The sequence below is a fragment of the Heptranchias perlo genome, chromosome 41, assembly GCF_035084215.1.
Source record: "Heptranchias perlo isolate sHepPer1 chromosome 41, sHepPer1.hap1, whole genome shotgun sequence".
In the NCBI taxonomy this organism is placed as follows: Eukaryota; Metazoa; Chordata; class Chondrichthyes; order Hexanchiformes; family Hexanchidae; genus Heptranchias; species Heptranchias perlo.
Window position 1 is genome coordinate 2,186,842 of NC_090365.1, and position 24,355 is coordinate 2,211,196.

Consider the following 24,355-nt stretch of genomic DNA (forward strand, 5'->3'; position numbering starts at 1 on the left):
AGCACTTTGGGAGAACCTTCACCACATGGACTGCAGTGGTTCAAGGCGGCGGCTCACCACCACCTTCTCAAGGGCAATTAGGGATGGGCAATAAATGCCGGCCTCGCCAGTGACACCAACATCCCATGAACAAATAAAAAAAAACCCAAGATCTCTGCGCTCCTCTCATTCTGGTCTCTTGTCCATCCCTGATTTCCATCGCTCCACCATTGGCGGCTGTGCCTTCAGCTGCCTAGGCCCTAAGCGCTGGAATTCCCTCCCTAAACCTCTCCGCCTCTTAAGACGCTCCTTAAAACCTACCTCTTTGACCAAGCTTTTGGTCACCTGTCCTAATGTGACTCAGTGTCAAGTTTTGTTTGATAACGTTCCATGTGAAATGTTTTGGGACATTTTACTACATTAAAGGCGCTATACAAATGCAAGTTGTGTGTAACCTTACCTTCAAATCCACTTCTGCTGATGTTCGTTGGTCTGTGGTTATGCACTGATAACAACCATTGTTGACGTATCTGAAACTTTTAGTGGGGAACGAAAGCTACGGGGAATTAGGCTGCGAAAGTCACCATCCTTTCTGCTGCCTTCATTTGAAGGTAAAGCTCCCTCTATCTCAAAACTGTGTTTGCCTGGCCCTGTTCAAACAATGCTCCCACATAGCCTGTCCTACTCCAGTTTGCTACTAAAATTGGAGAGCGAGCAAACAATCAGGAGCCAGGGATCTATCAGGAAATTTGGCCGATTCCTTTAGCTTCTCGTTACACCCATCAACTGCCCCAAAGGACTTGACGTACAACAAGGTGAACACATCAGGAGAACTTCCCACTCCTCACATGCCACAGGGATCCTCACTCTCTATCGAAACTGCTGGACTAGGCACTCAGATCCTCGCTAACACGTATAGGAACAAGGAAACACAATTCTACAGTGGGGAGAAGCAAGAGGATTATTATGTACAATGGATTGAAACCATCAGCCCTGTGTATAATCACAGTGAACAGACAAAATAGGTTGCATCTGCAAAGGGATAGATTAGGAACCAAAAGGTTGCATCTGATCAGGAAGGGGAATTAGATGAGTCTCAGACTTTGGAATGCAAGTTATGGAGAGGTTGGATGTTCTTGGAACAGATGGTGAGAAATGAGTCTTCAAAAAGAATGACTATGGCAATTTGAGCAATTTGTCTGAAACTTTTTGCACATTCACGCAGCGTTCACAAACAAGGGCACAAAAGCTACAAAGCAGTACAACCAACTGATACGAGGAGCAACAGATAGATGGGACTAATTGGATAGCTCTTTGAAAGAGCTATCCAATTAGTCCCATAGCCCTGCTCTTTCCCCCATAGCCCTGCATTGAAGGAAATAGTTTTAAGAGGCAAACCGGATGCATTTCTAGAGAAGGGATTTGGTGGGAAGGTGGGGTTGATCAATTGAAGAGGCCCGATCCATATTCCAGTCGGGTCCACCTACTGATGAACAGGGGCCTATGAAACTTGACCAAAGATGAGCAGTCACAATTCTGTGGCACTTTATTCACAAGGCTGAGATGTTTTACATAGTTTATTTTGTTTTGGTGAGCAAGGTGTCTGACACATACGGAAATCCATCACCATATTTGCCATGGCGATGACAAGCTAAAATACAAGGATGCCTTCCGGCGAGAGCCAGCAGCTCAGGCGTGGAGCCACTCCCGAGTGTTGGTCAGCTCCCTTGAGAATGGAGGGGAGCAAATTGTAGGAAATAAAAATTCAAAAAAGCAGACCCACATCAGAATCAAACCAAAAGCAGCTATATTTAGTATAAAGGCATCCAGTGTTTACACTTTTTATTTTATATATAAAGAATGTAAAAAAACAAAACACAAGCCAATAAAATGGACATCCTATAGACACAGAGCCAGTGCCCCTTCAAACCCCACACAGATAAAGCAACTTTCTTTCCCACCCACATTCAATCTGGATAAACCTGTATCTTGGTGCACGATTCCCTCTTTCCTCTCTCTTTTTCACCCCCCCCCCCCCACTTCCCCCCTCCCACCAAAAGTTCACCACGTCCCCTCCCCCTCCACTTCAGACCTCACAATTGGCACAGAGTGCTGAAGATCCCAGAGAGACTCCCCTTGGCAGAAGCGACGGTATAAGGAGGGACGCCCAGCCCGCAGAAAGAGACACGACCTTTGGGCGGGAGGCGCCCCCGGGGGGTCGATTAAAGTACGCGCAAAGAAAGTTTATTTTTCATATTTCCGATTCTGCTCCACCCTCGGCCGATCGACGCTGGAGCTTCTCTTTTCGACACCCGTTCCTTTGGAAGAAAAAGATTCCGCAGGAAGGGCTGACTCTCCAGCGCTAAACTGGAGTAAGATGAACTCAACAGAAGGCCCCGTGCAGTTCAAGCAATGAAAGGGGACAGCGCAATCCCAGACAATGCCCCCTTTAAATGGCAAGCTAGCTTACGTGTCCAGTTCTGTGGTCCCCATGCTCAGTTCTATGACTGTCACCCACCAGTGTTAAGTTTGGGAATTCTTCCGTTAAACCACCGTTACCAGCTTTTTAATCTTCGAGGACCACAAGCTCGTCGTTGTTCGAGGGTCAGTCGCAGGAACCTTCTGATGGGAAGCGGGTCCGCGATTCCCCCCCTACACCGTGAGCCCCCAAGTTTAATTGAGGGGGGGGGGGGAAAGCCTTTTCACTTGCTGTGTGGAAGCTGCCACCTGATCGCAGTTCCCTTTCCATCTCTTGCTGGTAAACAAGGGGACAGAAGCCTCAGCTCAATCAATACCGCCCGGCCCCCCACCATCGCCACCCCAGCTGGGAAGACTTTTAATGAAGCCCCCCACCCCAAACACATGGAGCAGCTGGTCTGTAGGGGACGATGGGGAAGTGAACTGGTGGCTGTACTATGAGTAACTTGTGTGTACAGATCATCCTGAGTTGGGGGATGTTACAGGGGCTGATTCCCAATAAAGCCCCCTTAAGGAACTGCAAGATAAGGGAAGCTGTTACAATTTGTGTTGTACAGTTTGTGTAAATTTGCAGGGCTATGGGGGAAAAGAGCAGGGGAATGGGATAGCTCTTTCAAAGAGCCGGCACTGGCAGGATGGGTCGAATGGCCTCCTCCTGTGCTGTACCCCCCGTGATGGTTGACTCCATTTTACTATTTGAGCCAGAGGTGGGTAGATTGCCATTTTCGGTCGTCTGGAACAGAATTGTATCACGATCTTATTGAATGGCGGAGCAGGCTCGAGGGGCCGACTGGCCTACTCCTGCTCCTATTTCTTATTCCGCCCCCAGACTGGCCCTCACGCAGACTCAAGTCAGATAGTTCTTAATGTACAAACCGCCCGGATTCCACAGTAAGGGACAGTGTCACTTTAAAAGCCACCCTGTACCCAGAGACATCGTCAATGTTCACAAGGAGCCAGTCTCAGCATCATTTTATTTTGGACCCTCCCGGTACAATTAAAAAAAAAGAAATTGGAAAATAAAAAAAAAAGGAAGATTCTAAAGAAAGTTAACTTCCCGAAAGACTAATGAATGGAACCAGCAATGAACACACATGCCCTTCACCACTATTTTAATAATAAAAAAAGAAAAATATTAATACATTCCCCTCCCAACAATCAAGAACTTCAAAAAAAAAAGGCAGAAACAGAAGGGTAAGAATAAAACAAAATCTCATTTTTGAAACCGATTTAGGAGGAAGTGTTCATTATTTCCCACCCCCCAAAATTTTTTTTAAAATTTTTTTTTAAATTTAAAAAAAGTCTTTGTGCTTCCCCCCCCCACCCAGGAGGGGGGGGAGCCATTTCCGATTTGTCTGGTTTTTTTTTTTGGCAGTACTGTCCCAAGTTCAGACGATCTCCCTCACTCTCTCCCATCCGTGATGCGAAAACTATGTCGAGCTCAAGCGCTGCATCTCTTTCCGGACAGCTGAAATAAAAGGAAAAAAGAACTTGCATTTCTATAGCGCCTTTCACGACCTCAGGACGTCCCAAAGTGCTTTACAGCCAATGAAGTACTTTTTGAAGTGTAGTCACTGTTGTAATGTGGGAAACGCAGCAGCCAAATTGCACACAGCAAGATCCCACAAACAGCAATGCGATAATCTGTTTCTTTAAAAAAAATGACGTTGGTTGATGGATAAATATTGGCCAGGATACCGGGGAGAGCTGCCCTGTTCTTCAAAATACTGCCGTGGGATCTTTTGTGCCCATGAGAAGGGCCCTGGTTTAACATCTTATCCAAAAGACGGCACCTCCAACAGTGCAGCGCTCCCTCAGTAGGGTGTGTTGGCCTCGATTATGTGCGCAGGTCTCTGGAGTGGGACTTGAACCCACGACCTCAGGAGGAGAGAGTGTGGCCCACTGAGGCACAGCTAAACAAGAAATGAATTGCAACCCTCACATGTTTGACTATCTGAGCTTTGCACGGTGGGTGGCTGGTCCTTACAGACAAAAGGCCACATTCTTGATCCCTGGTCTGTACTGTGTTGGCTCGGCTTGGCTCACTAGGGGGTGCCACAGTTGGTCGCTATGGATTGGGGCTGAGGGCTGGGGTTCCCAGTCCGGATCATTACCCTCTCCGTCCATCTGCCCAGCCCCAGAGTTCAGAAACTCAATACAGTTCACTGCCTATATTCCTCAATTGATGTTTTCATCAAACGCCTGTCCAACACCTTAAAACTAGGGATGTTATCAGTGCATCCCCTCCCCTATGCCAACCTACACCCATCATATTGTAGACAAGAGACCACACCATGCCACCCCACGTCACATCAGCTCCTACCTTCAATGATTTCGTCCTTGACTTTCTGCAGTTCCTTCTTCACTTCCTCTAAGAGCTCCTGCAGGGGGAGAGACAGCACCAGTCAGTCAACACCTTCCTGTCATTGTCCTCCAGCAGTCAGTCAGTATCTCTAACTCAGTGCGAAAGCTGGCAACGGTCGGGTAGCGTAAACTGTGGACCACACGACTGGAGGGTCGCCGGCTGCTAAGGGACATGCCGGGCAACTGACAACTGGAAGAGTGAAGGAGGGAAGGGTCTCTCTGGATAACCGAAGGGAGGAGAGAGGAAGTCCTTGATGGCGGGATCATGTTGCAGATGGCGGACAATGATCTGGTGGATATGGAGACTGCTGGATATGGAGACTGCTGGATATGGAAGATGATAACGAGGGGAAATCCTTGTTATTTTGAGTAGAGTAAGAGCACATGGGAATTGGGGAGGCAGTGAGCAGGAGGAGGAGAGAGAGAGAAACAGAGAGTCACAGTGACTTTATAGGAAATGGGCAGGAAGAGGCAAATTCCAGGTAGCCGTGGACTTGTAATAAATGTCCATGGAAAGCTAACGCCAAAGATGATGTGAGAGATCTTCAGAGAAGGAAAGGCAAGGAATGAGTGGAAATTGGAAGGGTCATAAATGAAATTCTCCAGATCAGAGGAGGCTGCCGTGCTCGTTACCTGTTTCATCCGCTCGACATCGGTGTCTTCCGAGGCGGCCTCATTGCTACTGGGAGCCGACTTCACTCTGGGGGGGGGGGAAAAAAAAAACACACAAAATAAACAACGAGCACGGCGACAGCACGGAGATTCAGGCAGAGCGGGTGGAACCTGCGCAAAGGCACACGGGGAACAGGCACAGCAGCAGCAAACTCCACAGCTGGACAAGAAATAAAGGTTACCATGGCGACCAGCTAACTTACCCATGGTCTCGGCCTTACCCAGCTGGGTTCAGACTCTGATTTTTGCAAACCAAAATGTGGAAAATGGAAAACACAAAATGGAAGGAGGACGACAGAGGACCTGCTACCAACGTAAGGTTTGGCCGAACATACATGAAGCAAGATTGGGCAAAAGGCCTAGTTTCTAATGAGCAGAAATCCACCTGTTACCACTAAATGAGCAATCTCAGTCAGAGAGGCCACGGGAAATGCAGAAGTGCTCCACTGACGCAATAGATTGGGGTGAGCACACTGTTGGGCCAGCAGAGGGGAGGCTTTACTCTGCACCTAACTATCCTAATACCTAACCTGGGCACGCCTGACGAAGTAACGCAGAGGGACCGTTACTCTGCATGCAACCCATTCTGTACCTGACTGAGGTGTACTGGAAAATGTTCCAGTGCCAGATGACACTGGGGAACAAACCACAAGGTGTTGTCTTGCCACAGGAAGGTTAACCCATTAACCGCCGGAGCCAACGGGTGCAAAAAGTGGGGAGGAGCATTCCTTACTCTCCAGCACATCCTAAAACCGTACATGGCTGAACAAGTCTCCCGTTTCTTGAGAACTGGACCGATGTCCGAGACCACGTACTGTGCCCCTGATTGGGGGCAGAGAGGGGATGAATGGGTAGAAAGACAAACTATGCCAATTTCATGCCATGCCTACAGTGCCAGCAAAGGCTTGTAAGAAGGTTACCGAGCTACCTGGCAAGGGAAGAGCAAATAGGGAGGGAAGGTTGAGAATACAAAGCAAACTGGGGGAAGAGGAGATGAATGGATGAAGACAACCTGTACTTAAATAGCCTCAACGCTGTTGAAATCACAGCCCAGCACCCCCAAAGCTGTTTGTGCACAAGCCTTTTAGCAGCAAATGGCGTACGACCGGGGGTTAAAGGTAATTGGGGGAGGGGGGGGGGGGGGGGGGAAGAGAGAGAAGAGAGGCGGATGTCAGAATCAGAGCAATATCTTTTCTCGGTAATCTGTTGATTGCAAAAAAATTGTAGTGTGTGTATGTATATATAAAAAAGACTGCATCTGTTCTGAATGAAGCACGGAGAATTTACCAGGCGGTCTCAATTATTTAAAGTCTGTAAAATTTTACGTCTGGCTGATTCGTGACAGACGGGCGAGGGGCTGAAAAATACCACGGGGTGATGGGTAAGTGCAGGTGCAGCAAGCACGGATCGGGAACCGTCGCACCAGAGACTGGTGATTGATTGGATTGTGGGACATGCAGAAATCCAGGCTCCCTTGTAACCAGTACAGCCAGTACCCTCACCTCAGACTTCTGCTCTTCCACTACTGAGAGTGTAGGACTGCCTGGTTTACAGCGTCAGACACAGTCGGGCAGAAGCCTTCTTGTTACCAGATGAAAGCAAACTGCCAGGTTCTCCACCCCACCCCCTCTTGCTGGGATAAGAACAGGAGGAGGCCATTCAGCCCCTCCAAGCCTCTTCTACCATTCAATTAAATCATGGCTGATCTGTATCTTAACTCCATTTACCCGCCTTGGTTCCGTAACCCTTAATCCCCTCACCCAACAAACATCTATCAATCTCAGTTTTTAAATTTTCAATTGACCCCCAGCCTCAACAGCTTTTTGGGGGAGAGATTTCCAGATTTCCACTCCCCTTTGTGTGAAGAAGTGCTTCCTGACATCACCCCTGAACGGCCCGGCTCTAATTTTAAGGTTATGCCCCCTTGTTCTGGACTCCCCCCACCAGAGGAAATAGTTTCTCTCTATCTACCCTATCAAATCCTTCAATCATCTGAAACACCTCAATTAGATCACCCCTTAATCTTCTGTACTTGAGGGAATACAAGTCCAGTCTCTGCAACCTGTCCTCATAATTTAACCCTTTTAGCCCCGGTATCATTCTGGTGAATCTGCGCTGCACCCCCTCCAAGGCCAATATATCCTTCCTGAGGTGCGGTGCCCAGAACTGAACGCAGTATCTCCAGATGGGGCCTAACCAGAGCTCTGTACAACACCCCTTTGCATTCCAGCTGTCTTGAGATAAAGGCCAACATTCCATTAGTCTTTTAAATTATTTTTTGTACCTGTCCGCTAGCTTTTAGTGATTTCTGTACATAGGCCCCTAAATCTCTCTGCTCCTCCACAGTTCCTAGCTTCTTACATTTAGAAAATGGTAAAGTCCTTTACCCATGTGGCCAGCCTTCACGTGAGTTTAATGAGTGACCAGCAAGTTATCACAGTCACATGATCATTCAAAAGTCCCCACACATGCAAGGGGTGTGTGGGGGGGGGTCGTCACTGGACCACGATCAGGAGTAGGGTAGCGTGGTGGTTGTGTTACTGGGCTGGCAATCCAGAGATCGTGAGTTCAAATCCCACCATGGCAGTTTGAGAATTTGAATTCAGCTAAAAAAATATTTGGAAATGAAAAGCTGGTATCAGTAAAATTGACCATGAAACTGCCGGACTGTTGTAAAAGCCTAAAGGGTTCACTAATAGCCTTCAGGAAAGGAAACCTGCCGTCCTTATCTGGTCTGGCCTAAGGTAGTGTCACATCAACGTGGTTGACTTGTAACTGCCTAGCAAGACAATCTGTTGTATCACCATCTAGGGATGGGCCATAAATGCCGGCCTGGCCAGCGACACCCAGATCCCGAGAATGAGTGGGCACTTCTTCCCCTTCCTAGCTCAGGGGCATTGATGGCCATCGTCACACAGCTGGCTCCTTGTGACAAATGTCACGAAACTTCGTAACCAAAGGGAAAAAAGTGATAATCAAAGCATTTACTGTTAAAAAGAAAAAAAGTATACAAAGTCCTCAAAATCTATCAGAAACATTCAGAAGTGGGTTTTAAAAAAGGAAACATTGCTGCCTCTTTCATCAAAACAAATATGAAAAAATGGCCAGAAACCAAGTGGGTGATGTAAATCAAAATGGATGAGGTAAATCAAAATGGATGAGGTAAATCAAAATGGATGACCGAGTGGATGAGGTAAACCAAAATGCTTGAAGGTTTGTCCCTTCCCCCAAATCATTAACCCTTGGTTGCAATGCCCCATTGAAGCGCCATCACCCGACATCGCACAGCGGATTTCCGTCCTTTAACGTTGAATACCTAGGCTGAACCCCGCTGGATGAGCTGCTTGAAGTGTCTGCTGTCTTCAGCACGGAGTTCGCTCTGCAGAGTGAGAGGGAGAGGTCAAACAAGAAAGTAAAAATGGAAAAAACACAAGAACTGTTACTTTGGAGATGTCGCCTAGTTTGGCGTGGGTCCCACTGCCAAATCCTTGCAGGTCGAACCATACCTCAGTTGGGAAAAGATATTAAGATCTGTTCAAAGAATAACCGGTTAGCTATCAGAAAGCAAGGCACAAGAAAAGGCCAATCGCCCATCAAATTCATCCTACCAAAGACCACTAACAATCCACCCGGTCACAGCCTCTACCCAACCTGTTGGATCTCCTGACAGAAGGTTCACTGTCCTTCAAAGTTAAATCAAACAAATCTACTGACTATCTGTTTGAACTCCCATCCCACATTCTTCATCCCTGACCAATCGCCTTAACTAGGTGCCATCAGGTTCCACACAGGATTCCACCAGATACAACATATAAAAGATAAACCCAGGGCTTTACTTTAGGGGCGATGTGCAAATATCACAGGATCAAACTGATGGGAGTTCTTCATACAAGAGAGCGACTAACCAAGAGTGAATGGGCTTCTGGGCAAGGTACTGGAAGTGACCCCTTTGGGAAAGTTTGAGACGGTTGGCTATTGTTGTGGAGCAGAGAGCTGTGCAAGTTATAGGACATGGGATGAGCCAAGACGGGCCGAATGGCCCTTCCTCATCCATATCAGTCTTGTGATCTCTCTCTATTCATCCTTACAAGCTAGGGTACGGTAGTGTACTGGTTATGTTACTGGACTAGTAATCCAGAGAATGGAGTTTAAAAAAAAAAATCTGGAACTAAAAAGCGGGTATCAGTAAAAGCGACCATGAAGCTGTTGGATTGTCGTAAACACCCACATCCCCAGAATGAATTTTTAAAAAAAGCATCACATCAGTTTCCCATCCAGCTAACTTAATTTTAATTTAGTGAAGGACAAAGACGGAAGTTTCCAAACCAGTTAAAAGTGAACCCAGAAAATCTTTCACCACACAAAGGGTTGTGAGGTGGTGGGAATGCACTGCCCCAGAAGGCCACAGATGCAAAACCAATTGAGGTGTTTAAAAGAGAGACACTTTGTTGGGAAATCAGAATACGAATAGAGAATGAGCAAGGGATGGTGGTTAAATAAAAGAGAGCGTTGCCATGGCTAACAAATGTAAACAATTTTACAACACCAAGTTATAGTCCAGCAATTTTATTTTAAATTCACAAGCTTTCGGAGGCTTCCCCCTTCCTCAGGTGAACGATGTGAAACGATGTCACCTGAGGAAGGGGGAAGCCTCCGAAAGCTTGTGAATTTAAAATAAAATTGCTGGACTATAACTTGGTGTTGTAAAATTGTTTACAATTGTCAACCCCAGTCCATCACCGGCATCTCCACATCATGGCTAACAAAGTGATGGACGGACTCGATGGGCGTTTGAAAATATAGATAATACATTATACAATAATGTGCGATGGAATTGGATGAAATGTTCTTTTACAACTTGATACCCAATTTAACAGGCTCCATGGCATGAAATAAGCAGGACAACCTCTGAAGTTCTTGGACATTGAGAACCAATCAGCGTTATATCGCGAATTGGGAAATACAGGTGCGGATTTCTCGGGACACAGAATGTTGCGATGCGCAGGGTGTAATGACACAACCTACACAACTCGCCTGCCCTCATGACCAGTCTCCACACGACATCCCCAAACCCTCCCCAACCCCCAGTACCGCTCTCTATTACAAATTCAGTTGCTGCCTTTGAAGACACCAAACACTAATATCTAATTTAGTGGAGGACAGGATTAGCTTTTAGATCTTACCCACCCTCTCATCAGCTCAAGTCTCCAGTCCAATTGTTGATCTCCATTGTGCGACGCTCCTGAGATCAGCACAGAGCAGGTCTCAAACTTTAGGCCTTCCGGGACCTGGTGTCGTACTGAGCAACACACATACTGACTGAGCTAATGGGAGGACCGTTTGTATGGGAATCGAGAGATATGGGGGATCAGGCAGGCAAGTGGAGTTGAGATTGAAGATCAGCAATGATCTTATTCAAGGGCAATTAGGGATGGGCAATAAATGCTGACCTTGCCAGCGACACCCACATCCCATGAACGAATAAAAAAATGGAGGAGCAGGCTCAAGGGGCCATATGGCCTAATCCTGCTCCTATTTCTTATGTTTGTGTGTGGAAAGTAACGAGCCTCGTACATGAAAGGGACGTTTAATGTGCAAGAATTTTTTTTTTTTACAAATAGAGACCAAATATTTTACTTTAAACAACTTCTCCCCTCCCCTCACTCTGACGAATAAGAGAGGATGGAGCACCATTTTTGGTTGAATGTAGTTACCTCCCAATCAAGCGAGGTGACCTTTCACCTCAACATTTCAACGAGAAAACATGTCACTCACCTGGAGACCATCGAACTGTGTTTCTCCCAAGGTCTCTTAACCGATTCTAAAAACGGACAGAAAAAGAAAAGGTTTCACTCAAGCTGCTTTTTTTTCCCCCGGCCTCACTGACAAGACCAAAGTTAAGGTCCACCGATTCACCAAGAGAAAAGAAAAACTAGTTTTTCCTGGTCATTGGCCTCACCGAGTCCAGGGCACGTTCACCTTGAAGTTGATGTCAGCGGCACAAAAACCCACGACGCAACTCAATACAAGGGCGGCTTTTAACAAAGAACAGAGCACTCCTCAATCGATTTAACTGCGGAGAGACAGGGCCCACAGTACTAAAGTGTGCAGCACGCCGAAGAATTTGATTTGAGTTCCATAACGGTTGTCCGGTTTTACTCTAACCTCTTCCCCACCCCCCCCCCCCCCACCCACTTCTTGTAGAGTAGGGTCGCCAACCCTCCAGGATTGTCCTGGAGTCTCCAGGAATTAAAGACTAATCTCCAGGACACTGCTGCGAGCAAAACCGGGAGAAAAATCATTGGGGGGGGGGGGGGGGCATTAAAGAAATGAGGTGTTTTCTCTTCTCCTCCTCCCCCCACCCCCCCCATATTTCCTTTACTTTCATTTATTAGTTATAAAAATAAAAGGCTGTTTGACCGGGCGGGGCAGTGGGGGAGGCGGGAATCCAGGTGACGAATCCTCCAGGAATACGTCAGGAGTTAGAAACGCTACTTGTAGGCTTCCCCAGGCAGGTGTCTGTTGGAGAAGCCTGGCCAGGTAATCTCGGTCTCCACTGCTCCCCAAACCATCACTTGGGGGCTTGTGAGGACAGGCAAGGGGTGACTATGTCATTTCTCTCTATCTACCCTATCAAATCCTTTAATCATCTTAACTACCTCAATGAGATCACCCCTTAATCTTCTATACTCAAGGGACTACAAGCCAATCTATGCAACCCGTCCCTGTAATTTAGCCCCGGTACCATTCCGGTGAGGTACATTTATCAACCGAACCATGGCAGTGAAAGGAGGAGGAGAAATGGAAAGTTTAAGGAGTGACAATTAGCTTGATTTGTTGGCCACAGATGGAGTGGCGAGACTTACCGCTGCTGTGAACACTTGGGACTTTGGATCCCGAGTTGGTGTCTTCCTAAAGAAAAGAAGACAACTGAGATAAGCACCTGAGCCAGTTATCTCACAGCCGCCTCGACAGTACTGGAGCCTTCTCGTTCACAAACTCCTCCCCCATCAAAGTACAATTGGACGTTCTTATAATGACTCATTGGTTAAGTCTTCCTGCACCTTTCTCAAGTAGACACCCCAGAGCCATTATGATTGGTGCGCTTAAAGCAGCCGCCAGGTGGTGTGCGTGGGCCACACTAGGGCAACCCTTGCTCCCACTGGCAGAAGTGCCTGAGTGGCATTTACCAGCTTTGCCAAGTGGCACAGAAGAGATTGTGGATGTGCCATGATGAGTAACAGTCATCATTCTAAGGCACAGAGAGTGGTGCACACGCGAAGCAGCAACTCGCTCTGGCCCACTGCATCTGACTGATCCGTCTACACAATGCCAACATCACGTAGTCGCCTGTACGAGCTGAAGCCGGCCCACACCGCTCTGCTAGAGTTCAGTGCAGCAACTGGACGGAGCAGCGATCGGCCGGACACTTACGTTCGATTCTTCCTCTTTCTTTGGAGGCGGCTTCTCAGTCACTTTCCGTCTGAATGGAAAAAGAGTTCAGTAAGTACAGATCACTAAAGTGTGGCTCTAAGGAGCACAAAACAAGCTTCCCCACCCCCCCACCCCCCGGCTCAAGTTGGTACAGTCAGCACGAAACTGGGCCCCGCAGACTACAAGGCTCCAGTTTCAATCACTGTGCCGTGTTTGCTGGTCTCAGTGGCTGATGTAGCATCACACTCTTCCCTGCCACATGGCGACAAAAGCCTTGGCATCACCATAGTATTCGGCAAGGTCCATAGCATTACAGGACTTGGCAGCTGGACGCTGCAACGGGCTCTACAATTGGCCTGTGCCCCTAGGTTGGAACACATCGTCCACTTCTCCTCCCCCGGTGTTAATTGTATTCAGGTGGTGCATATCAATTGGGGACTCTTGTATCCATTTATACGAGCTTATCTAGGGTATCGTGTGGGTAATGTGGATCTCTGTGAATAAAGGCTTGGAAGCAACTGAAGACCAGGCTCTAGTGTTCTATCCTTCACCACCTGACTATCCCATTTATTACACGGTAGCACAGGACGGTTGCCTAAAAGGTGGAGGTTGGAAACAATATTTTCTTTTTGGACGCAAAAAAAAACTTGAAAGCCTAATGGCCATTGCAGAAAATGGCAGAAAGCAAGTTTGAATCGTCGAGGTACGATTTCCCCTGATGTTCTCGGAGTTTGAATCATTTGATCAGTGGAAGAATGCGGTTGATATGTGGACACTGGTTACTACTCCGCCAAAGAGAAAGCAAGGCATGGCCTTGGCACTGTCGCTTCCTGAACAAAGTAAAATCAGAAGTAAGGTATTTTCTGAGATGGATGCAGATCATTTGGATAATGAAGGTTTTACCTTTCCAATAGAATTTCTGGATCAAATCTACAAGAAAGATGAGTTGTTAAGTGCCTATGAGTCCTGGTCACCATTTGATAGATTTCAAAAAACGGACGGTCATTCAACAGAACATATCATGGACTTTAACAAATTGTACAAGAGGTTGACAAAGTTCAAATCGGGAATCCCTAGATCGGTGCTTGTGTTTAAATTACTAGATTGTGTCTCATATGGACAGGCAACTGGTCCTAACTGGTATCCAGTTCTCGGAAAAGGAGACTCTGTTGGATCAAATGTCAGCTGCTTTAAAAAAAATTCCTGGGAAAACAATCATTCCCTTCAGCCTTCATGGAACAAATGAGGCCTTCCGCTGTGGCACAAAGAATGGAAGATTCGATGGCTACCAGGTTTCGAAATGTTCCAGATACTAAATGCAGGCGTCAGTCCAGGTTTCAAAATTTTCAAGAGACGTTGGCATCAACATGACGGAAAGATTAAAGACAGCCAGATTGGTGATAAAGCGGGTGCAGCAAATCCAGTTATATCAACAGAAGACAAATTTGGCACATTCCAGGAATGCCCAAGGGGGGGGGGGGGGAAATCAGTAGATGTTTTAGATGTGACTCTGGGTACCATTATGAGGCAGAACTGGCCAGAGTGAATATGCAGGGTCTTTGAAATGACGCATGAAGAAAATAGTTCTGAGGGTGAGGATGAAGATAATGATGAATATGAACAGATTATACTGGTCACGAGGAGTTTTAGCCCTGTAATGAATGTATTAGTCGTGGATTCCTTTAATTGTGCGGTCTTAGATAGCGCATGTACTTCAACAGTATGTGGGGTAGACTGGTTAAAATGTTATCTTGATTTACTAAGTAGTGAGGATCAACATAAGGTTAAAAGTTCTACATGTTTTAGGTTTGGAGATGACAACACCTTGGTCACTCAAGAGAGTGGTAATTCCATGTAAGATAGCTGGAGTAAGTCATTTTATAAGTACAGATGTAGTCTCTGGTGAGATACCTACGCTTTTGGATAAACCTTCCATGAGAAAGGCAAAAATGAAACTTGACATGGAACTCGATGAGGCAATCATTTTTGGGAAATGGGTTGATCTGCGGTTTAGCCAGTCAGGGCATTTTTGTATCCCCTTAATAAAACCTGATGTTTCTCATCAGTGTGTTAGACAAGTATTAATGGCATCAGGCGATAAGGATAAGAGATAAAAAAACAAGTTATATTAAAGTCACAGACAATTTGCCCACCCTACTTGTCAATGTTTAAAAATCCTGCTAAAAGGTGCGGGTGTAGTTGATGAGGAGTACACGAGGCGAACAGAAGAGATTAGTGAGAACTGTAAGTATAGACGGCTGCCCTCACGTCCTATTGTAAGTGTTCCATTAGCACGTGACTTTAACGAGGTAGTGGTCATGGATCTAAAAGGTATGGGACAAACTCAAATGTTTGCATCTTACATTTTATTGACCTGGCTACAAGATTTAGTATTTCTACACTAATACATATTAAAGGAGAAGGTGGTTATTGTAGATAAAATTATGGAAAAATGGATAGGGGTTGGACTTGGGACACCAGCAAGTTTTTGACCAATAATGGAGGTGAATTCGCTAACAGAGTTCAGAGAAATGAGAGAATATTATTATAATTGTCATGATTACAGCAGCTGAGAGCCCTTTTAGCAATGGTCTTTATGAAAGGGATCACGCAGTGATTGATAGCACGGGGCGTGGCATTTTAGTTGATCGAGTGTAAATTGTCAACTGCCCCAGCAGTTCATGCAAAGAATTCTCTTCGGATGGTTGGAGGATACAATCCTTACCAACTAGTCTCTGGGCGCAATCCCAAATTACCTTCTGTTCTTTGTAATAATCCTCCTGCTCTAGAAGGTACGACAATTAGTGCCATTTTTTCCTGAGTATTTAAATGCTATGCATTAGGGTTAGGGTTATTCAGATCATAACAACTCGCTGTGTAAAAAAAAATCTCATCTCCCTTCTGGTTCTTTTGTCAATCACCTTAAATCTGTGTCCTCTGGTTACCGACCCTCCTGCCAGTGGAAACACTTTCTCCGTCTGCTCCATCAAAACCCCTCACTGACGCTCTATAGTTCCAATTTACTATCCTACTAGCAGGGGTTCTTGGGTAGAAAATCACACCAACGTAAAGGCACTTGAGCCCACCCCCCCACCGAACGGCCCCAAGGCCGAGTTCTTCACCTTCTTGCCAACATGGCGCTCATTTCCTCCATAAGTCCCCCTCCTCCTCCTCCTCCGCCACTGCTTCTGTTGCTGTCGTTCTTGGGGCTGGAGCTTCCACCTGACCCAGCATTCTCCTCCGCCTGGGAGGAAAGAGATGGTCCTGATGTTAGGATCCATTTACAGGGAAATGGGAATAGTAATTGAAAAGAAAGAACTTGCATTTCTATAGTGCCGTTCACTTCCCTCCGCCCACCGTAACAAAGACCGCCCGTCCCTCCGCCCACCGTAACAAAGACCGCCCGTCCCTCCGCCCACCGTAACAAAGACCGCCCGTCCCTCCGCCCACCGTAACAAAGACCGCCCGTCCCTCCGCCCACCGTAACAAAGACCGCCCGTCCCTCCGCCCACCGTAACAAAGACCGCCCGTCCCTCCGCCCACCGTAACAAAGACCGCCTACCTTTGCCACTTTCTTCAGCTTGGCCGCCTGCAGTGCGGCAGCGAGACCCGCTCCTGAGCTGCTCGAAGAGCCTGAAGAGGTCGGGAGCGGTGGTGGAGGAGGAGGTCCACCCCCTGAAGGGGGAGGTGGTGGCCCGGGCGGTGGGGGTGGTCCCGGCGGAGGCGGGGGTCCCGGCGGAGGCGGGGGTCCCGGAGCACTATCTGCAGGGGCTGGAGACACCGTCACTGAGAAAAGAAAATAAAGATCAAGAGAAAATCAGATTTGGTTTACAACCTGATAACTTAACAGCACAGGAGGCCATTCGGCCCTACAGGTCCATGCTGGTGTTTATGCTCCACACGAGTCTCCTCCCTCCCTACTTCATCTCACCCTATCAGCAAATCCTTCTATTCCTTTCTCCCTCATGTGTGTATCTAGTTTTCCCTTAAATCCATCTACACTATTCGCCTTAACTACTCCTTGTGGTAGCGAGTTCCACATTCTCACCACTCTCTGGGTAAAGAGGTTTTTATTCTTTCTCGGGATGTGGGCGTCACTGGCGAGGCCGGCATTTATTGCCCATCCCTAATTGCCCTCGAGAAGGTGGTGGTGAGCCGCCTCCTTGAACCGCTGCAGTCCGTGTGGTGAAGGTTCTCCCACAGTGCTGTTAGGAAGGGAGTTCCAGGATTTTGACCCAGCGACGATGAAGGAACGGCTGATATATTTCCAAGTCGGGATGGTGTGTGACTTGGAGGGGAACGTGCAGGTGGTGTTGTTCCCATATGCCTGCTGCTCTTGTCCTTCTAGGTGGTAGAGGTCGTGGGTTTGGGAGGTGCTGTCGAAGAAGCCTTGGTGAGTTGCTGCAGTGCATCCTGTGGATGGTGCACACTGCAGCTAATTAGTTCTACTCCCCCGCTCTTTACCCATAGCCCTGCAAATTTTTCCTTTTCAATTATATATCCAACTCCCTTTTGAAAGTTCAATGTTTAAATACAGGAAGGTTTGGCTTTCAAAACAATGATGGTATTTGTATAATGCCCCTAACGTTGAAAAAAAGTCAAGTCCTTTCACAATGGAAATAAAAGGTTGGGGGGGGTGGGTGGGAAGACACACTGGGCTACAGAGCGAGAGATTAGGAGGGATGACTGAACGCTTGGTTAAAAAGACTGAGAAGGTTTCAGAAGTCAGCGAGAGAGGTGGAGAGATGGAGGAGTTTACAGAGAGAGCTTCAAAAGAGTCAGAAGGAGTTAACGAGGTTTGAGCCTGGTTCAGCACGGAGCCAGCAGATGGCCAGCAGCTGGGAATATCAAAGGATTAAATCCGCTTTCACCGACTTAAGATGAGTTTACATAACTCTCAAGACAGGGCCGTCATAGATCCAAGAGGGCAATCAACGTGCCAACATAATCAAGTAGCAGCTTGGCTCAGTTTTCAGTGTCTGAGTCAGAAGGTGATGGGTTCAAGTCCCACTTCGGGGCACCCCCAGCTTAAGGTGGCACTTTTGTATCCTCAGCCACACACCCCACCCCCCCCATTAAGTTCATGATCTGTCCCTAAAAAGGCTCACGTTCCAATGACAACTTAGAAAGCCCTTCGCAGCAACCATTGAGTGTCTACCAGTCGATGAATTGCCCGTGGATCAGGTAACGATCCAGACGCGGGATAACGAGAATCGTTCCATCACAGTACAAAGATTCAGCGTGCCGATTCACCAAAAACCGCACGTGGAACGAAACCAGTCACGCAGCACCGTTAAACGACTCGTTCCTACCTGCACTGCGCCGTTCCTGCTGTTCCCGTTCCAGTTGTTCCCGCTCCAGCTGTTCCAGCCTCTGTTGTTCCAACTGCTGCCTGTAGGTCAGAGGCACAAGATGTCAAGAGCAGTTATTGGCTGTTTTATTTTCTCCCCTCCCCCAACATCGATGAGGGAGGCAGGAAGTCGGCCTACCCAATAGTTAAACGTGGCTCCTCCCTTCCACCCCTTTTCAGGGCATTCGCATTCCCAACTTCATGGCACTGACCCACAGCGAGTGGGATGTCTGACCCCAAGCTTGTCTGCCGCCAGCCAATGGTGATGTGCAAGACGACCTCCACCCGCCCTTTGACCTTCCCTCCATGGTGAGGGAGCAGCTGGTCTCTGCTCGCTCAACCTCAAGTCAAGTAATTAGCTAAAATCCACTGAGCTGCGAGATCGACAGAATGGAAACCTTACGAGAGGCACCTGTTGGACTGGGGGCTTCTCTCGGTCTTTAGCTCCTGTGTAAAAAGGCACAAATCAGCGTGAACGCCCCCTTTCAGACTGGGTAAGGTCACCCTGGAAAATCAGGCTACGGGTTGGAGTGACTTATAAAAAGGATGCTACTGCATTTAGGAGCTTGCAGTTGTTAATGAACGTCTGAACGCAATGAGTTTAACAAGACACAGGGACATGCTGTACCCACTCTGACACAGTAAGGTGTAAAATACTGGCTTACAGTTTTTAATCTCAGAGACTAGAAATGGAAAAGAGAACTTTGCATCCATCAGGAGGCAAGAACGTGACACCCCCAGCATCACTGCCACACTCACCGCCCCCCCCAGTAATGTCCACAACTTTGGTTTTCCATTTTGTCCCAATTAGCAGGCCGTTTGCCAACTTTTCCCTAGGCATGTTGGAAAGATGGGGTGGGCGGGGAGGAGGGAAATGGGAGCGAGGGGAATACAACAACATAGCACTTTGTTCTATACTCACAGAAAGTTCCGAGGACTCTCCACCTCTGGGAAAGCAATACCCGATATCACAAACCCACACATTGTGTTTTTTTTTGGTTAAATCCCCTGGACAGACAGCAATGGCTCTGTTCAGTTTGCTGTGAAGAATTATACAGGCCACTGCTTTTTAAAGCACCAAAGCTCAGGAGAAGGATGATCGGGTCCCGCAGACTGGGTCAGCAGCTCAGGGGAATAATAGGATCACACACTAAGCAGCTGCTTTGCACAGATTGGACACGCACAAGAAATTTAAATCGGAGGATTTGAAATACCGTGCGAGATTGGTCAGTCTTTTAGGTTTTATTCATGGAAGCCAGCATTCCAATACTGTAGCTGCAAGATTAATCCCAGAATTGGGGTGCCAGTGTGCTAGAAAAACTACATGTCACCATGCCCCTCAGTGGGTTAATGCACTGCTGGGTACGGTACTGAGCAGGAAGATCCCAAGCTTGGGTGGAATTAGCTCATTTCAGCCAGGGTGCTGGTTGGGACACTTAGCATTGGCCTCAGTGCCCCTAGGCTAGCGAGGGAAAAAAAAAAATCTCCAGGGCTCTCCAGGCTGGAGTGAGGAGGAGGAGGATGGGACAGAGGAGAGGAGAGGGAGAGACCATTGCATCTTTTAAGGGATGAGTAGATTTGAAGCAGAGAAAGATACAGACCTATGGGGAAGAGAGCAGGACTTGATGATTAGTTTTGGATTGCTCCAGCTTAGAGCTGACACAGATATGATGGGCCGAATGGCCTCTTTGAGCTTTAAACCATCTACGGTTTTATAGTAAGCAGGAGGGAACTGGGCTGGCCCAGCGTGAATGAGTGCAGGGCAAGGCTCAAAAGAGAGAGAGAGAGAGAGAGAGAGAGAGAGAGAGAGAGAGAGAGAGGTAAGGAACAAGACTGGTGTGTGCTTGGGGCCTTTTACACATGTGGACTCACCTCCTCTGCTGCTCCAGCTCTTCAGCTGTTGGGCCATTATTCATCAGTCGTGGTCCTGCTGTGGGAGGAAAGAAGCCGATGGGTTAATTGGTTTCACTTCCCAAATTCACCATGGAGATTAACAACAACTTGCATTTATATAGTGCCTTTAACTCAGTAAAACAGCCCAAGCTGCTTCACAGGATTATCAGACAAAAATTAACACCGAGCCACATAAGGAGATATTAGGACAGGTGGTCAAAAACTTGGTCAAAGAGGGAGGTTTTAAGGAGCGTCTTAAAGGAGGAGAGAGAGGCGGAGAGGTTCAGGGAGGAAATTCCAGAGCTTAGGGCCCAGGCAGCTGAAGGCACGGCCGCCAATGGTGGAGCGATGGAAATCGGGGATGGACAAGAGGCCAGAATTGGAGGAGCGCAGAGATCTCAGGGGGTTGTAGGGCTGGAGGAGGTTACAGAGGGAGGGAGGGGCGAGGCCGTGGAGGGATTTGAACACAGGTATGAGAATTTTAAATACCTATGTAACGAGAGTGACTGCACTTCAAAAGTAATTCACAATTCCAAGATATGACGCACTATGTAAGTGCAAGTGTACCTTTCAGTGTGGATTGCTAAAATGTAGAACACACAGGTTCCCCTAGAGGGTGCCATTCACCACACACGGGAACATTCCCTCCATCGCACACAATTACCTCCCAGTAAAACTTCCCGACTGTGCTGTAAACACCCCCTTTGCATTGAGGGGACCTGATGGCCAACGAGGAGCAGCTGGAACAAAACTCGCCGTAATCAGAGCGCTCAAACGGTTTAATCTCTTCCAGGAGCCTGCGACCTTTCGAAGAGCTTTCTCGTGAAAGCGGTGGGAGAGACTGTAAAAATCGGGGATATTTTCATGTCGGCTTTTAATTTTGAAGATTTCAAGCCTTTCCCCTTTCAGCGCGAAGTGATCCGGAGCCAAGGTCGGACGCAACAGGGAAGCAAAAAGGTGGTTTTGCTTGAAAATAAAAGTCGGGTCAACTTTTTAAAGAAGGTTTCTTTTGCAAAAACCCCGCCCCAGTGAAAATTCAGATTCAGAATGTTGTTTAAAAACACAGACAGACAAGGAGTTCCAGTTCAGACAGAAACCTGCAACAGTTTGAACCAAAAATCAAAGTAGACACTTACTACAACTCAAAAGTAAAGTGCTATGGGACGTCCTGAAAGACGCTATATAAATGCATGTTCGTTCTTTCCAGCAGGAGTATATGGAGCGGCACAGCCCAGGAGTGATATACTTCTGAACCGTAACCAGTACGGAGTTTGATCTTAGCTAAGAAGATTGTAAGTGTGCTTTAAAATTAAAAGGGCGATGCACTCGCTACATTCTGCCCTTACCCCGGTTGACACAGAAGTGAGGGCTCCCTCCTTAAGACGCCTCTGTTCCGCTTCCAACCCCCCCCTCCCCGGCTCAGTACGATTGCACATACCCACACTCGCCGTGCCATCGAGTACCTCGAGGGCGTGCAGCATCCCGTTGGCGAATAGCGTGGCATCCTCCTTGCTCCCAAAGTTCAGCCCCCAGACCTGGCGCATGTCACGCCATTGGTGGAAGCTTGGCGTGGCCTGGTTATACTTGAGGCCTTTGACGATCGGGCAGTTTATCACAACCTAGAAACAAAACAGGAAAGACAAGGGTTAACCTGTTGGGGCCCACAAGCCACAGCTAATTAAAAGCAGCACACAGCATGCACTGATCCCGGTACAGGCCGCCTGGCTCAAAATCATGACCCATTTTAAGAACCGCAAAGGCTAAATATCATGAACCATGTCCAGTTGTTTATCGTTTGTGGTATGAGAGAAACTATTTCCTCTGGTGGGGGGAGTCTAGAACAAGGGTGGGGGGGGCATAACCTTAAAATTAGAGCCAGGCCGTTCAGGGGTGATGTCAGGAAGCACTACTTCACACAAAGGGTGAAGTAGTGCTTCACATCGTTCACCTGACGAAGGAGGAAGCCTCCGAAAGCTTGTGAATTTAAAATAAAATTGCTGGACTATAACTTGGTGTTGTAAAATTGTTTACAATTGTCAACCCCAGTCCATCACCGGCATCTCCACATCACACAAAGGGGAGTGGAAATCTGGAACACTCTTCCCCCAAAAAGCTGTTGAGGCTGGGGGTCAATTGAAAATTTCAAGGCTGAGATTGGTAGATTTTTGTTGGGTAAGAGTATTAAGGATCACGGAACCAAGGCGTGTAAATGGAGTTAAGATACAGATCAGCCATGATCTAATTGAATGGCAGGAGAGGCTCAAAGGGCTGAATGGCCTCCTCTTGTTCCTTCAGTGGCCTGTGCAGCACCGTAGGAGAACCGTCACCACACAGACTGCAGCGGTTCAAGGCGGCGGCCCACTCCCAACTTCTCAAGGGCGGCTAGGGATGGGCAATAAATGCCGGCCTCGCCAGCGACACCCACATCCTGAGAGAGAATAAAAAACTCACCAGGACCAGAGTAAGTCAACATTGGCATTTCTCAGCTTTTGGGGGGCAATTAAATGACTTGAACCCCAAAAATCAGAAGGCTTACTGATGCTCCCTTAACCATCACTGACCAGAGTGCCACACGCTGGCCCCAGCTGACCGATTACCAGCTGGTCCCAACTGACCCGCTTGGCCCATTACCTGCTGGTCCGGCTGGATTTTGCGCCCGACCACGCGGAAGGAGTTGTTGCCGGAGTTGTGGTAAATGTGAACGCGGCTGAAGACCTGTGCCCCGGTACCCGCCGGAACCCATTTCTTGTTGCCGTCATCGTAGATCATCACCGTGGCTCGAGCTTGGCAGATACTCGTCTCACTGAAACAGACAGGAAATATTCGTTATCAGGGAAGGTGGGGGGGGGGGGAAAACTCGGAAAGGAACAGTGTTTTACATTCCCAAATTAAACAAACCCATCAGCTCTCCCTAGGTGTTGCTCCTGGCAAGTCGTCATCTGGTTTTTCACCTCTCCCAGGAGATCACAGTTTGGGATTGGGGTGGGGAGCGTACATATTGTGATGCACAGGCTATCACAATTGTGGGGGACAGGCTGGATGGACCAGAGGGTCTTTTCTTGTCTGTCACTGTTGTTATAAGTCAGTGGATGTGTGTCTTATGACAAGAACATTAACTGTGTCATGGGAACACCATCACTTGAGTTCTGCCCAGAGAGAGAGAGAGCGAGCGAGCGCTCTTGCATTTATATGGTGCCTTTCACAACCTTCAGACGTCCTAAAGCACTTTACAACCAGTTAAGTATTTTTTGAAGTATAGTCACTGTTGCAATGCAGGAAATGCAGCAGCCAATTTGCACACAGCAAGCTCCCACAAACAGCAACGATCTGTATTTTGGTAATGTTGGTTGAGCGATAAATATTGGCCAGGACACTGGAGATCAGAAGCCTCACCAAGTGAAAGGTCCCAACTCTCTCATCCTAGCCATACTCCACTAAAAAAAAACTTGCTGCCTCTAGATTAAAGACTTGAGTTTTGTAATATTCTGCTGCTCCAGCTTACTGTGGAATCTTATCTACCTCATTCATAATCACAGGATTTAGATTCCACAGCGTGGGCCACAGAAAGAGAATTACGCAGACTGGAATCTCTAGAGTGTTGTATCACTCCTCTCTCACGTACATCTCAAACCACTTCACAGTCAATGAATTACACTGAAGTGCATGCACTGTTGTACAGGTAATGTTTGCAGCCATTTTGCACACAGCAAGATCCCACAAACAGCAATGAGATGACGACCAGTTTGTGTGTGTGTTTTTTTTTAAAAAAGTGATGATGGTTGAGGGATAAATATTGGCCAGAGGAGAACTCCCCCCTGCTCTTCAAATAGTTCCCATAGGGTCTAACGTTACCTGAACAGAGTGTCAGTTTAATACCTGCCCTGAAGGATGGCATCTTCGACAGTGCAGCACTCCCTCAGTAAAGTGTCAGCCGAGACCGTGCTCAAACGCCTGGTGTGGAAGACAAACCGCCTGACTCAGGAGACAGCGCTGCCAACCCAGCCAAGCAGATACAAAGGAAAGACTTGTGCACATACAAGAACAAAAAAGTGCAGGAGGTACCCTGCAGGTCATTCAATATCTGAAAGAGTACGGCACCACAATCTTCAAACACCCCCTGTACACAACTCCGCTGTTTGAAAGCCACATTGTGGGGCTTCATTTTATGGCTTCTGGGCAGGGGAT

General features: G+C 47.6%; 1 protein-coding gene across 3 annotated transcripts in view; it reads right to left on the minus strand.

Annotated features, from left to right (window-relative positions):
- Nucleotides 1-1,769: 1,769 nt before the first annotated feature.
- vaspb (vasodilator stimulated phosphoprotein b) overlaps nt 1,770-24,355 on the minus strand; it is a 70,639-nt gene continuing 48,053 nt past the window's right edge. For 2 of the 3 annotated variants that reach the window (XM_067974862.1, XM_067974860.1), the window contains exons 2-14: nt 22,802-22,973; nt 21,609-21,789; nt 20,150-20,207; nt 18,240-18,319; nt 16,490-16,713; nt 16,050-16,171; nt 12,928-12,976; nt 12,360-12,405; nt 11,269-11,314; nt 8,810-8,872; nt 5,455-5,521; nt 4,781-4,838; nt 1,770-3,925 (exon numbers count right to left, since the gene is read on the minus strand). In XM_067974862.1, coding sequence (XP_067830963.1) covers nt 3,888-3,925; nt 4,781-4,838; nt 5,455-5,521; nt 8,810-8,872; nt 11,269-11,314; nt 12,360-12,405; nt 12,928-12,976; nt 16,050-16,171; nt 16,490-16,713; nt 18,240-18,319; nt 20,150-20,207; nt 21,609-21,789; nt 22,802-22,973 — 1,204 coding nt within the window. In that variant the 3' untranslated portion in view covers nt 1,770-3,887. The remainder of the gene's footprint in view (nt 3,926-4,780; nt 4,839-5,454; nt 5,522-8,809; nt 8,873-11,268; nt 11,315-12,359; nt 12,406-12,927; nt 12,977-16,049; nt 16,172-16,489; nt 16,714-18,239; nt 18,320-20,149; nt 20,208-21,608; nt 21,790-22,801; nt 22,974-24,355) is intronic. The other variant, XM_067974861.1, reaches the window with a different exon arrangement.